General features: G+C 37.3%; 2 protein-coding genes across 3 annotated transcripts in view; one reads left to right on the top strand and one right to left on the bottom strand.

The window, feature by feature from the left end:
- Positions 1-14,943, top strand: part of LOC139124222 (uncharacterized) — a 104,519-nt gene that overhangs the window by 1,820 nt on the left and 87,756 nt on the right. The gene's annotated exons all lie outside the window — the stretch shown is intronic.
- Positions 10,313-14,393, bottom strand: LOC139124221 (uncharacterized). Of its 2 annotated transcripts, none has more exons than XR_011549893.1 (6): positions 14,248-14,387; positions 14,067-14,131; positions 13,387-13,803; positions 12,272-12,380; positions 11,934-12,197; positions 10,313-11,455 (listed from the first exon to the last, which is right to left on the bottom strand). XR_011549893.1 is itself a non-coding variant. In XM_070690354.1 (6 exons), exons 1-5 carry the CDS (start codon positions 14,250-14,252, stop codon positions 11,948-11,950), a joined length of 642 nt encoding a protein of 213 aa, XP_070546455.1. In that variant the 5' UTR covers positions 14,253-14,393; the 3' UTR covers positions 10,313-11,455; positions 11,934-11,947. The 2 variants fall into 2 exon arrangements, 1 of the variants encoding a protein (XP_070546455.1); XM_070690354.1 differs by having other exon boundaries at positions 11,934-12,036; positions 12,315-12,380; positions 14,248-14,393.

Consider the following 14,943-nt stretch of genomic DNA (forward strand, 5'->3'; position numbering starts at 1 on the left):
GTAAACGTCGCGCCTGACCCTGTTTGAAATGCGTACGGAACCCGGAACCCACGGTATACAGGTTATACGCGACCAGCTTCGAGTTCGTTGTTTCCGCAAATTATTCGCGTAGTTCCTTCGGAATATACAGGCGGTACACTCTTGTGTTTACATTGTTCGGATTAGTAATGTCGTAGTCTGTGAAATATCGATTTCATTACATGACTTTTGATCGTGGGAGAACATCGGCCGCCATGTTGTTTGTTTACATACATATTTACGAGCACACCGAAGATCGACAAAAAAGGTCCGACGCACCAAAATTGATGACATAGACGCGGGTTGTCGTGACGTAGAACGACCAGAGAATAAATCCCGTATTTTTGTTCGGAGACGACAAACTTGCCTTGTGCATGTGATAAACATTGAAAATAGGAAGACTAAGAGAGGTGTAACTGGTTCAACTTGTTCAGTTTCTTTCGGGGAAGTTGGAATGCATCAGGTGTCCAAATATTACTACGTGTTAAGCGTTTTCTCCGATAGAGTTAGGGTTTTCTGGTTGATGAACCATAACTGACCTACCGAACATTGTATAGATTTCAGGAATACGTACTGAGAACACACGTATGTGTTATAACAGCTGCATGCCACACTGTAAAAATAGTGGACGCTAGACGCGTCTTTACGCGTTCAAAATGTACATGTCGGTGTTCAAATTTGAACGGCTAGTGTTCATATTGTTAACACTAGTGTTCATAATATTAACAATGATGTTCTAAACCTGAACACTATGTGTTAACAACGATCTTCTTCACGTGTTCAAAAACTCAGCATCACAGAAATGTTACAATACTGTGAAACAATTAACAGTCTTTTGTGTTTTTTACTTTACAATGGCTATATTAAATTTACTATTGCTTCACTGTCAGGTAAACGTACATGGATTTTGGAGTAACGAATTTCACACTAAGTGAAAAATATTTCCGGCATACAATTGCTGAAAGCATGTTTTTTCTAAAAAAGGAAGTATACAAAATAATTTTACACGTTTATTTCGGGTTGAAAGTTTAAAAAATAGAAAAGAAAATCAGAAAACCTCCATAAACGTTTTGATTTTAACATCGGCGTGCAAGAGGCGTTCTACTTCTAAACACTCGGTGTTCAAGTTTGGTACTTTTCCTATCCCATGATGCATCAAAACGGAAGTTGCGGCATTTTTCTTGTAAGCGCACCCTGAAGTCGTGATGGTGCAGAAGCAAGACCAGAAAGGGTAAGTTTCCTCTCCAAAATAGTAAAAGGTATTAGATTTTTGAAGCATCTATATTATCGCCCTTGAAATTAATTGTATTGTACCTTGAAATAGCTTAACTACGTGAAGAAACCGTTTTTTCTTTCGTGGCTGCTATACCAACAACTAGCTGTGACTACGCAGTGGTACTTTTGGCCATAGCCTATCGATCGATCTCACTCGGGTCAAGGGTCGTCAAAACACAACTGTAGCGAAAACATTTACCTGAGAGCGATCGATACGCCTTGCATAGTACTGCTGCGTAATAGCAGCTAAGACATATCTTTTAGTAAACACAATCGCATGTAAAACATCGTTAAACATCGTAGAGTATACAATGTATTGTTTCAGCATATAAGAGTTTGGCTTTTTTGTTTTAATCAGTTGATGACAAGAAGCAGCAAATATTATGTAACAGTATTGAAGAGAGGCACTGTATATGAAAGTCTCCCCTTTTCCTTAACCTAATCAGCCCCTTTTCTTTCATTTTAAGTTTCATCTCGCCATATTACCTATTGTTGCATTTTTTCAGGATGTAAAAAGTTGGATCAAACTGAAAATCAAAGAATTGTTATAGAAGTGGTGGTACAGAAGATGAGTGTACAGGTAGCTGTCTGGAAACAAGCTTGAGAACATCAGTTCATCTCTAATTTAGATTTAAACTTCCAAGGCTCAGTAACTGAATTTTGATAAATTTCTGTATTTTTGTTCTGAATAATCAAGCTTTGGTAGCATGCTATGATCAACTAAATGTTGTCGGAGAATAAGCTTTCACAGACGTGTAGTCTCCCTTATTTAAATTAAAGCTGAAAGCGACAGACCATTCAGAGTAAAAATGTCCACTCTGAATTACTGTTTTTCTGAAATTTCACTCTTATTTTTCTGTCACTTTCTGCTTCAATTTTTCATCACACCCCTTGCATCTGACGAAGGAGACTTCACGTCTTTGAAAGCTAATGCCCTTGTAACTTTTATTTGATCATAGCCTGTTACCAAACCGCAGATTATTTTGTATTGTAGCTCAACACGTCTCTTGTACTTAGCAAGTGGTTTTAGCTTTGCTGTCAGCTAAATATGTGGATGTGAAGCATTGTCCTCAAATTTGTACATCCAAAGGCTTTTCTTCAAAACAGCCTGTACGAATCCTTTAATATTTGGATTACAGGTCCCAAGGGATTACCCTAATCAGATATGTTAAAATTATGATGAAATATGCAAATTTATATTTTTAAGGCTTATTTTGTTATTTTTTGGCGAAAACCTTCTTCTCTTTTACTGCCGTCTTCAATATTTGGTAAACATGTCCCAAAAAATGACCTTAGTCAAATCTGTGCTATGTGTTTATATTTCATGGCAATTTTTGTCGTTTTTTGGTAAAAAATCTTTAAAAGATATATTTCAAAAATGCTAATCAAACAGCTTTGATATTTAGGACATAGATCTCTACTGTTCAGATTGTTCAAATTATGCAGAAATTTGCAACTTTGTATTTTTAGGACATTAAAGACATTTCAGACATTTTTAAGACATTAGGGATTACCAGAATGTGATATTCAAGTTATGATGAAATGTACATTTTTTTCATTTTAAGAGTGATTTTTACCATTTTTGGTAAAAAAAAATTGTATAAATATTAATAGCGGGGTACACCAGAATTTGAAAGGTCTTTATGAATATGTTTTAAATTTCTGAGAAGTATATTTTTGAAATGTCACCTATTTATTTCAGGGTTTATTTAAAGATATTACAAACAAACAAACCTTTTTGTTTATGAAGGACTTTTTTGGACAAGGAAATAGGTTTTACCCTGCCAAGGACCCACTTTCCCCACTTTCTGCATGTTGTGCCTTACTGTGACACTTTGACAACTTGACATGTTGTGTTTACTTTAGTGTGGACAACTATATACCATGTGCACCAGAGAAGCCTTGACTAACTTTTTTTCTTCTTCAAATTTAAAATTGTCTATACAAGAGGAAATGTCTTTAAGAAACCATCTTACAAAAATGGAGTATACATTTCATACATATACGTCTTTTCAACACAGTAAGTATGCCAAATTTTGAGCTTTTTCAGATGATTTCGTACATTTTAAACAAGTATGACATAAAACGTCATCCACAATGTGGTGATTTTTATTGCTTACGTTTTTGATAGGAAGGTGTCAACACTGTTGGTTTTTTCCTGTGACAAACTTTACATACAAAGTTGCAATGTTATTTGCCCATTTTACAGTAAATTATTGTATTTTGCTCTAGAAATGCTTTCGTGTATTTTTAGAATAAAATAATTTTACTGGATATCAATGGTCTGTCATGTTATTTCAAGGCTTGAACACCCCGTGAACGCCCAAAATTAAAGGTGTTCAACAAGCGCGCATCATGTGTTCTTGCCTTTAACACACTTATCGTTGAACGGCGTCCATGCGTTCAAAAAGTGTTACAGCCCTTTGAACGCGTAAAAGCGTTCAATTTTTTGAACACATTTCCCGTGCAACGTGTGTTCAGATATGGAACACCATGGTGTTCAATATAATGTCTGATGAACACGTAGCGTTAATAATCTGCACACGTATGTTCAAAAATTGAACGTTTGTTGAACACGTACTGTTAAATTTCGGAACGTCTAGAGGCGTTCAAAAAGTGTTACAAAAAGGCGTTTAATTGGTGATCTATCCTTGAACACTTAACTTTACAGTGCACGAGGAGGGAGTGCTGGGAGTAACACAATTCGCCTGAGTGTATCGAACTGAAGGAGATTCTTTCGTTTTTACAAAGACGGCTTCAGGCAACGAAATTTGCATGACTGTCATAAGACATTGTAAATTGAGAGTTAAGGCACGGTTATTGCTACATTGGTCAGAATGGTAATGCTTTTATCCAGCTGAGGTCTACGAAATGTACTAGATAGCAGGATTCTCACTGATGACTTATAACGTCCCTCACTTTTGTATGTTTGAGCAAATGTTGGCTAGGTTCATGATATTTCAGTATCTAGTGCCCTAAAGTAAAATTCTCCTAAAATAACCCCACATCTACGCATGTGAGATGGTGAAACCGTTACTGTCTTTGAATTGATGCTATTGTCTGTTTCAGTCTAAAACTAAGTAACCATTCATATTTTAAGACTGTCGCCGGGAGTTTGCTGCGTGCATTTTGATTAGTGTTTTAGTGCTTCATTGTATTATATTTTTGCACACATTTTTGATGAACAATTTTCAAATCTTGTAACATTACGCACGGTAGTGTCATGTTGTGTGGCTCTACATTTTTAGCGCATTCATACACAATCAGAATACATTGAAGCGCTATGTAAAAAGATATATGGATCTTAATGAATACTACCCTTGTAGACTTGGAATATTAGAGACCTTGGTTGAAAAGGACAGATGCAGAAAAAACGACGACTTGACTAATCGGTTAGTGAAATTTCTTCGCCATAATATGAAGATAGATGCGCCATAACAGTGCGCCATAAGAACATATCGATTGTGTAATTATTTTACACGAATTAATATGTATTCGTGCATTAAACTTTACTCGGTTAAAGTATTTATTGCGAATAAATCACTAAACTTTGTACCGCGTGCTCGCTGTTTTTTCTTTTGATCAACTTTTCGTGTTGGTGTTCTAAAATTGGGCGCTACAGTGTACATAAAGGTATTACGCGACTCGAAAGTGAATGACTTAGGCTAGGCCAGGACTGTACTTGTCAAGAAAACATATATCTATCGTGTGTGCGTCTTTTCTTGCTGAATTGCTGGTAACTGCAATAATCCTATATTTTGAAGACGTTTTTGTTTGCTTCACTGTTAAGTGAAAAGGAGGAGAGCCAATTCCGAAATATGTCTTTATTTGGCATGAGTCGATGTGGTTTTTTTTTCTACACATTCCTGTTCCAAAGTTTTGCAGCGTGCATTCTCATTAGTGTTTAATGCTTCACTGTTAGCTTTGCACATATCCTCGCTTGGTGATTTTGAAATCTAGTTATGAGACTTGACGGCTGTCTGTTGTTGTGTGACAGTTCAGGAGAGTAAATATTTTACTCTAGTCACAAACAATGTGAATTATCGAGCCATGTGAGCATGATATGTGGTTTGCTTTCTAGATAATTCTCGTAAAATCGGAAATGAAAAGACCTTGGATGACCATTTACTGTACAGTTGCTGAGATTGCAGTGTGATTCAATAGCTTTCCAAAAGGAACAAAACATTTTCTAAGTTTTTATTTACACGTTTTCCATTGCCTCTTTCTTGTCTTGATGTTGGCAATTTTGATTTATCTGCACTTATTTCAATACATAGCGGTATCATCAACACATTTTCTGTAACAGAAAGGCGAATCCAGAAGTTTTGCTACAATGAATCATAATAGTATATCTCAACCTTCGCTATAAATCACTGTCTGTGTCTGACCTGATCTGTTAGCTTACGGCTGATATTATGTAAGATATAATTAAGCAATGACGGTTAATCTGAATGTTAGTTCAATTTGATTTCCATTCTAATGATGCATAATCTGATACATAGATAAAGCGGATGTCTTGCTTCGTGCAAATTGACGATATGCCCTTTGGCCGTTCCACACCGAGTCAGCTGGCTGTTGAAAAAGAGAAGACACTGTGCTACACGACACTTTCGTTGCTGACGTCTTTTAAATAAGTACTCCAATTGTAAAAAATCAGACCTGTGCGACCATGGGGGGATTCTCGCCTTTGGGAAACATTAATTTATCTGAAACCATTAAAAGTACATAAGTCGTATTTTGAATGGAGACAATCGAGCGCCGCAGGCCAATATCAATAGCTACTTTTTTGTCGAGATGCACCGAATGTTTTTAAGCAGGCATTTTGTTGCCCGTGGGAAATTTGTCTGTGGCCTCTCAGCTAGGCGACTGATGCCGTATGTTGTGGGTTCGAATCCGATTGAAAACTAGCCGTATGAACATACCTTCCCCCGCCGAACTGAAAAAAAAGTAGTAATGCGACGATTTTGCAGTCACTTAACCAGGCAGAGGGATGATTTTTCACAATGTACTGAACATAAGCAGTAAAAATTTATTCGCCGTGTAAAAAATATACTGTTGTGGATTATATGTTCGTAAACTCTCATTGAATAACAGAACTTTGAATTCATTGACATTCAAAGGATAAATGCGACTGTGGCAGAAAATATTTGGCTTCGCCAAATGTGAGGAAAGTTAACACAGTGCACCATGTTGTCATGTTTTTGTAATTGTTTGGTGGATTGCAGCAGATCAACAAAATTGTCCCGAGTTTGTCGCTGGTGTATCGCGAAAGCGATTCATTCAGGCGTTTTTGCGATTTGCATATAAATGCAAACCTTCATTCAATTTCGGACATAGGACATTGCTCTTTATTGCCAACCTTCGACCCTGCACGCAGGTTAGGCAAATAGTAGCTAGGGACTGCCTACATGTCCGCCCTTAAGGGTGGCTTTGTGTTTTATTGTATTGCTAACAAAGGTTTAGTCTACCAACCTTGACATGTTTTGTCAACATGCTACATTATCTGAAGAGTTTGATCGCCTAATGCGCCAAAGCATAACAGAAAATACGTTGCTGGTGCGTTCGTTGTTGACTTTGTCAAAGTTAATACGGTGATAATCTGGTGACAGCGTCCACAGATTAGATTAATGTTCCGACCTTTGCAAACACAGGCAGAGTAGTTAAAAATCGAAGTCAAGCTCTCAATGATATACCTATCAATATGTACATGTTTTCACTATACACCACTTTACTCAATCATCGATCTTTTTTTTCAAAATAACACGTATTTGTGAGCTTGATAAACGGGTCCGGATTTAATGTCAGGAAAATTGTACCTCGTCTTTATCTACTATGTACATTTGCGGTTCCTCAAGCTCGGGCATAAATACATAATTATATCATTTAGTAAAGAAGCCATGTTTCGCCATGCAGAATATTGATCAAACCTTTCGCCGAGAGAGATAGGCAGACCACGTGATCCACTGCCGTCCGTAGGATTCAAACTTATGGTGGATCAACCAGTTTAGTAAATACCGCAGTGTTGAGCGTTCGTCTCACACTTTACGCGCTTTGGTGCAGCAAATAGTGAGTTCGAATCCATACAAATTCAAGTAAATCAAAGTCTGAATAATAAATGTCAATCTAAGAATGAAAATGAACACCATTGTGTTGGAGTTCCGAGCCTCTCATTATCACCGGCATAGAGATTCGGCGTCATTTAGGGACTTTCAATTCGTGTTTTTATATTTATTAATTAAAAACTACCTCTGTACCTACACTCGGAGTATTTTAACATTGTTTGAATTCGTTCTCTACTATTTAATATAAATGTTTTGCTGGCATTGTTTGTAGACTGTGATACACTGAGAATTATCGCCTGTGTTATTTGCTGAATTAGCAACCTCAAGAAGGGTACAAATTGTCATGAGACTTCTTATCCTAAACCTTTGATCACACCACGGGTCCCTCTAGAGCGAGGCTGCGTCTCGATGTGATACACTTGAATAAACAGACAATATGGCCTTTGTCTTTTTCAAGAGGTGAGGTGAGGTGAGGTGAGGTATGAAGTATACAGCTACGTCAAAAGTGCTTGAGGGGAGTAGGAGTTATACTTTTAAAATATGAATTTTACAAGCATTGGATACAGCAAGCTATAATAGTCGTTAATCGAGAGAAGTCTTTTGCAGAACTGGCTTCGACCATTTTCAGCCTTTGTACCAGGTGTTGGCAAAGCGTCTGTTCAGTTCTGTTGTACAAATGTCGCATCGCAATTGCCAAGTTGTGTCAGTCTTCGATAATACCCAAAACCTTCACGAAACCACAGACCCTCTTTGAGGGGCTGTGACGAAATAAATATTCAGTCAAACTTCAAGAGGGGAGATACTAGTAGTCACTGTTCTCACACACTGCCCTGCATGCCGATGCTGTTTGAGTAGTTTGATTTTGGTATCATCTACGTCAGTGTGATTCATAGTTTCCGACCAGCGAAATAACCCCGAAATTCTGAGGTTAAATAGAAATGGCGAGTTGGCATCTGCAAAGTTGGAAAGTTTGGTTCCCAGTTTAACATTATGCTAGAAGAAAAGTACTTCATATTTCAGCCCGAGTGTCTACCTATCCCTTGAAGTCACTTTCTTCTGGTATCAAACTCAGATTTACTAATATGAATATTATTTACTTGATGAAATATTCAATCATGGAAAACAAAAGAATGACAAACTGACAATGGGCTGTTGACAAATTCGCTAATGCGAGAATCTGGGATTGAGAAGGGCGCCTAGTATTCAAATAGCCTATGAGAATGCTATCATATTTTCAATAATAATAAACATCACCACATTTTTAACGTCTGGCACTATGTGCGTAGACGGCGGCCAGCCATGTATAATATTGCTGGGCAACGTTCAGACAATGAATAGCCAACAAACCTCAGTATTGAGCGATTTTGGCGTCACTCTCCACGGCCCTCCATTTCGTATGTCTGAAACAGTGTTAATTGCTCGGCATATTATATGATTGAACTCGTTTGGTGCAAATAAACTCCCTGGCACGCTCTTACAATGAATACTATAAGGACTGAAGTGTTTTGGTGCAAATAAACTCCCTGGCACGCTCTCACAATGAATACTATAAGACTGAAGTCTTTTGGTGCAAATAAACTCCCTGGCACGCTCTTACAATGAATACTATAAGACTGAAGTCATTTGGTGCAGATTAATTCCCTGGCACGCTCGTACAATGAATAATATAAGACTGAAGTCTTTAGGTGCAAATAAACTCCCTGGCACACTCTTACAATGAATAATATAAGACTGAAGTCTTTAGGTGCAAATAAACTCCCTGGCACGCTCTTACAATGAATACTATAAGACTGAAGTCATTTGGTGCAGATTAATTCCCTGGCACGCTCGTACAATGAATACTATAAGACTGAAGTCTTTTTGGTGCAAATAAACGCCCTGGCACACTCTTACAATGCATATTATGAGACTGAAGTCTTTAGGTGCAAATGAACTCCCTGACACGCTCTTACAATGCATATTATGAGACTGAAGTTATTTGGTGCAGATTAACTCCCTGGCACGCTCTTACAATGAATACTATAAGACTGCAGTCTTTTTGGTGCAGTAGCGTATGAACTCCCTTAACTTTGTCGTCTGTTTGCTATTGTGATATCTACATGAAAACAAATTTACATAGTAGCGATGGCCCGCGTGCAATACCTGTTGACATGGAAACTCTCGGTGTAAACGAACAACATCACTGTCTCTCTCCGTACAGACGATCGAGCACGATAGAAATGAAGTGAGATTTAAAGCAGAGACTACCTTTTGTTGTGATGCACATCAGACAAAGCAGCTAAACTCTTAAACCCTCTCTCTCTCCAATTTTAAAAAAGCTAGATTCGGTTAAACTTAAAAAGTGGTCTTCTCACACTTTGCAGTACCTCGCTACAATTTGTAACGTTCGCAACACCCCCTTCTCCAATTTTCACAAAATTTTACTTCTAGACTTCGTTACACTTCGCTACACGTTGTTTACTACGCAACGCCAAAGCTGTCTCTCTGGCGAGTAAAAACTGATCTGAGTAAAAACATCTCGTCAACATATCTTGAAAATTAACACGTTTACACTTTCATCAATCGTCAACGTACCCTAGATATAGTGTTTATATCGTTCGTATAGGTCCCTGGCAACCTTTAAGGCAAGTTCTACCGACCCTCTCTCTTTTACTAATCTTCAACTTTCTTTGCCTTATAAAAACAATAATTATTCATGATATATCAACCGATGGAAAAATCGCAATCTTGCATACGAGACACTATACGTGAAAATAGTCCCGACTTAAACGCACTGAGCATTGATATATTTCGCTGTAATTACACTTATTTTTTCCAGTGCTCGCTACACTTGCAACACTTCGACACGTAGCGAGCGGGTAGACTATAAAAGTTTGCACCTCCGATCTTGCAATATATACACAAAGACAACCATTTTTCTCATCATATGAACACAAAGAAAGTTCTCAAGCTATCAATTTTCAGAAATTAGTTTATTTTTATTCAAGATAAAAAAGCAACATGCTTAAGGGCTTTTAATTACATAGTTCACATCTGTGTTGTACATTCGATCCATGATCACCAACATGAAAAAAATTATAATAATACGTTAAGGCGGACTCGCAGAGCTACAGGTAACTTGAATTTAGCCTTCAAAATATTGTAAATACATCATTCTTATTCAGAAGAGACAACACAATATCCAGGCATAATATAGAACGTGGCTTAGGAATTCTGACATCATAAGGTATAAAATACAAATTTATGATCATCAAAGGTTGCGTAAGGTAATACGCATAAGCTGAAATCAACCGTTATCGCACAAAGCAAGAATGCAGACATGAAATGTATTCTCGATAGCAGTTGCCGCCTGGTAGAATACAAATACCTCGCTAGCTGTCGTAAAGAGTCAAGAATTTATATCTGCTTAGCGTCAGTCTCGAATACGGATTCTTTCAACAAACGAAACTCACTCCAACGTTTTCAAAATTATCAAAAATATGTGCCTTGGCAGTGGTGTGCTTTCGTTTGACGTCATCCATAGCATCGTCATAAACTGACACTAGCTGTCATTGAGCCACCTAAAATACTAGTACCAATGCCTCTGAAAAATTCGTTGTCCCTGGTGACCACGGAAAAACACAATTATAACAGTTAAAATGGAAAAGTCCAAAAGGGACTACGGGTACATATTGCATCAAAGAGGAACACGTCACAAGGAAAGGGGGCAATTTAGGGCAGTTCATATTATGAATCATCTGAAGAGGAAATTACTTATTTCTTATGAAACGAATATGTTGTAAACTGAAACTTCAGTGTAGACCAACTGAATTTGCAACCTTCGAAAATGGATCTAGTTGTTGTTTTTTTAAGGAAGATAAATTGTTCTGCAAGCACTCATTTAGTTAATAACAGATTCAGAAAGAATATTTATTTGTAGGTACAACCTCAATAGATCAACTCTACTTCCGAAACGATTTCCAACGAATAATTTGTTCAACGACTGGCATTAGTTTTCATGAACCTGAATATCACAAGCATATCTCAAATGCATTTAAGACGTCGGCGACGTGTTGCTCTTTGATTTCACTCCTGGGACAAAGATTATGAGAGTTTGAGATCTGGAATAAAATAAAAGGAAAACCATAAATATTATGATTTATAAATACAATTTAATGATAAGCATATTTTTCCAGGAATACTGAAACTTAAACATAACCGCAGAATTATTTACGGCCGAATTGTCGCCAAAGATAGGTGATTACTAAATGAGCGTTGTTTCGGTGTCTCTTTTGAGATGATAGATTAATATTAACTACAAATAGTGTCTTTACTTCAATTTGTATTTCAAATTGGAAGGATGCTGTAGCAGTTGGCGAAATTTACAACTAAAATTTGAAATTTACAGAGCCGAACGTTAATCATCCGAGATGACAATCAATGAGAAACCAACTAAAATCATAACAACCATTGATACATCAATAAAAACCCTATTTGCTTTCCATGGAAGTCAACACTGATCACACAAAATATCTAACCTCGACGGGTCAGTCTTTCACTCTCTTTGTTTCCGGTGAAATGAGATAGATAGAAACTCACCTTTTTTCAATCTTTCAAAATGACAATAAGGATACAGTGGTGAGGACGACGACGGACATGACTCCCAAATTCATGTTCTTTGAGAAAATACCACTTTCACCGGCTGAAAATAAAAAAAAACCCACAATAATAAAAAAGAAAGAAATTGATGATAGAAATAATAGAATGACAACTGTAACTCTCTCTCTAACTCTCTCTCTCTCTCTCTCTCTCTCTCTCTCTCTCTCTCTCTCTCTCTCTCTCTCTCTCTCTCTCTCTCTCTCTCTCAACCAACCAACCAACCAACCAACCACCAAACAAACAACCAACCAAACAAACAAACAACCAACCAAACAAACAAACAAATTCAAATTTCAGTGCATATCGCATACTATTACTCACACGCAGTTGTAATTTCCGTTGTTGTGTCTGTGCCTTCTGTTGAACCCGCTGCGGCTGTTGTAGCAACTAAAAGAAGAAGAACATCGGTACAACAGGTCAGGTATGATGTTAAATTGACGATAGATTGTACATTGCAAATGTATTACTGTCTCCTAAGTGCGCATTTAATGCATGTTACTCTTATGAAGGCATGTTAAGGAATTTGTGTGAGACTTTTAACATTTCAGGGTAGTTCCCATCGAAATCACCTTAACGTTGTTAAAATATATTTCTCAGTATGTATAAACGAATTTTTTTGCAAATCTAGATTTTGATTGGGTCACGTGACTAATAGCCTATATTTTCTCGCCAAAATCACACATGGGATATAATAAAATAATTAAACTTAAAGGCAAAATTTTCTTCAAATAAAATCGTTAGTAGATATAAGGTAGCATGAAAGCGCATACAATAACCACTGAATAATTCAAAATTCTTGACGTTTCAAAATTGTTTTCTCCAAAAAACCTAAAAAATTAAGCAAGATCTACATTTCACGGAAATTTTTAAATACTTCCTACATATGTAAAATTATTTTATTCAGGTTAATGGTGATAATTGCCTTTTCGGAATATGCAGAAAAAAAAACAGGCAAAAAGTTTGAGCTAACAAGTTGAAAATTATTTTTTTTCCATATTTGAATTGTGGCGGGAAATGACAATTTTCAGTCGCGTTGCCATGTCTGCCAACATTTTCAATATTCTGTCTGTCTTTTGAAGTATAATAGCACAAATTAGCAAACCAAATTTTGGAAAATTCTGACCATATCCCTTGAAATAATAGAATCCGGTGTGTTTTCTGCTTTGACCCATGCCTTAACATACTTGTGATAAATTACAAGTCGACCTTGAAGTTATGTTCAATTTGATAGAATTTTCTGTGATACTCACAGTTTACATTTACCATTTGAATTTCCCTATTTTGATACTCATGGGTGTATTTTTCGAAGAAATATCGAAATATTATGATCAGTGCAGGTAAATAGTTTTTGAGCAAATATGCATTTCGAGTGAAATAAATATATCAACGATACCTGTACAGTCAATAACGCCAGCCGTGGGAGCTGTTAAGGCCAAACATTTGTCGTCGTCGTTGCTGTTACCATCTACGTCATTGCTTGTAATCACAGCACACAGGTGTGTGTACTGACTGCATTGAGCTTCATCTGGCCTTAAGGTAGCTTCCGCATCAGATACGGTGGCAGCGGTATTTTGGGTGATTGATTCCGGTGTCCCGCTCAGTGGTTTTGATGCTCTCACAGCAGGTGTAGACTTTACCGTAGCACTTTCATATTCAGCATTATTCGAAAAATACAGATTTATATCTGTGAGACTGCCTGTGCCAGCATTGTTTTCGGTGACGACAAGGTCAAATGTTATGGTGACGTCACCATTCACGCTGTATGTAACACCACTTGGTGTGTCCACGGTGAATGTTGTAGCTAATACGTCTGTAATAGAAGGGCAAGTAAGAAACGCAGCGCTGTAATTGTCCACTCATCCAAATTTCGACGATAATCTTAAAACTTACAAGCAACAATAACATCAGAATATCGATGCTGTTATCCAATGGCGCAGGAGTGCGCAACCATAATTTATGTATGATTCTTTAAACAATATTTGTTCATAGAGTTGGTTATTAGTGTAAGCTTTTGCGTCCGACGTCGATTTAACTCAACGTTCAAGGAAGAAAACGATGACTCCAGTTGCTTACCTTGAGCAGTTACAAACGTCAACCAGCCGAAAAGAAACGCAAGTACCAGTGCTGACTTGAAGTGTCTGGTAGATTGGGGAAAAACATTCGTTATACATTAGACGTGTATGCTATTGATGATGAAAAAGAAGTTATACCAAGTAAAATAGCAATACCTTCACAAGCCAATGCTACTACTCACTCCATTTCTCAAACGAAAATGTCTAGCCCCGTCACTATTGGAGAAGATGTTGAAGATTAGGGTGCTGCGATATGGATGATCTCTGTAGTTTACCCCTTATAATAAAATGGTCTATATTGTTTTCTTAGCGAAAAATTACAGCGATTGGAAGATCCAGTCAAAGGAAGGCTAGGCATACTTTATTTTTACAAACTTCATTGGTCTATCTTTGCAGGCTTATGCATAGTTGTCTGGCAACGTCACAACAAACAAGTCTCTCGCATTGTTAGAGGTTTTGACAAATCAATTTAGTTGGTTTGAAGCACGTGACTGTTGTCTAGCGACGGTAATATGTTTGCATCTCAAAGCCGCAGGATATCATTTGTCAAGTCAGCAAGGCTATTTTCTCGGTCAGAGTATAATTAATCATCTGCTTTGAACGCTTGGACCAAAAATGTCGTAATACAGATAAGTCTTCCTGTCTAATCTCTACTCTTATTTGCAAAATATCACTGATAATGTACGATCTTTACTTCTTAACTAGGACAAACAATATATTTTTGTGTTACACCGGCAATTTACATGCTTTAGGAGAAAACAGATTGCCAAAAGAAGGCCACTTCGTTCCATACACTTCCCGGGAGTAAACATGCGAACAAGCCTGTGAAATGTTTAGGTGACTGTTGGTTTTTGTTTTCAGGTTGATTTTCTCTTCTG

The sequence above is a fragment of the Ptychodera flava genome (assembly GCF_041260155.1).
Source record: "Ptychodera flava strain L36383 chromosome 23 unlocalized genomic scaffold, AS_Pfla_20210202 Scaffold_23__1_contigs__length_28996876_pilon, whole genome shotgun sequence".
In the NCBI taxonomy this organism is placed as follows: Eukaryota; Metazoa; Hemichordata; class Enteropneusta; family Ptychoderidae; genus Ptychodera; species Ptychodera flava.

What these genes read in the sequence shown, in the direction of transcription:
- LOC139124221 (XM_070690354.1), bottom strand. An exon ending in GACGTTTGTAACTGCTCAAG is followed by an intron (nt 13,804 to 14,066) that starts GTAAGCAACTGG and finishes CTTCTATTACAG; the next exon opens with ACGTATTAGCTACAACATTC. An exon ending in AACGGAAATTACAACTGCGT is followed by an intron (nt 12,037 to 12,314) that starts GTGAGTAATAGT and finishes TTTTATTTTCAG; the next exon opens with CCGGTGAAAGTGGTATTTTC.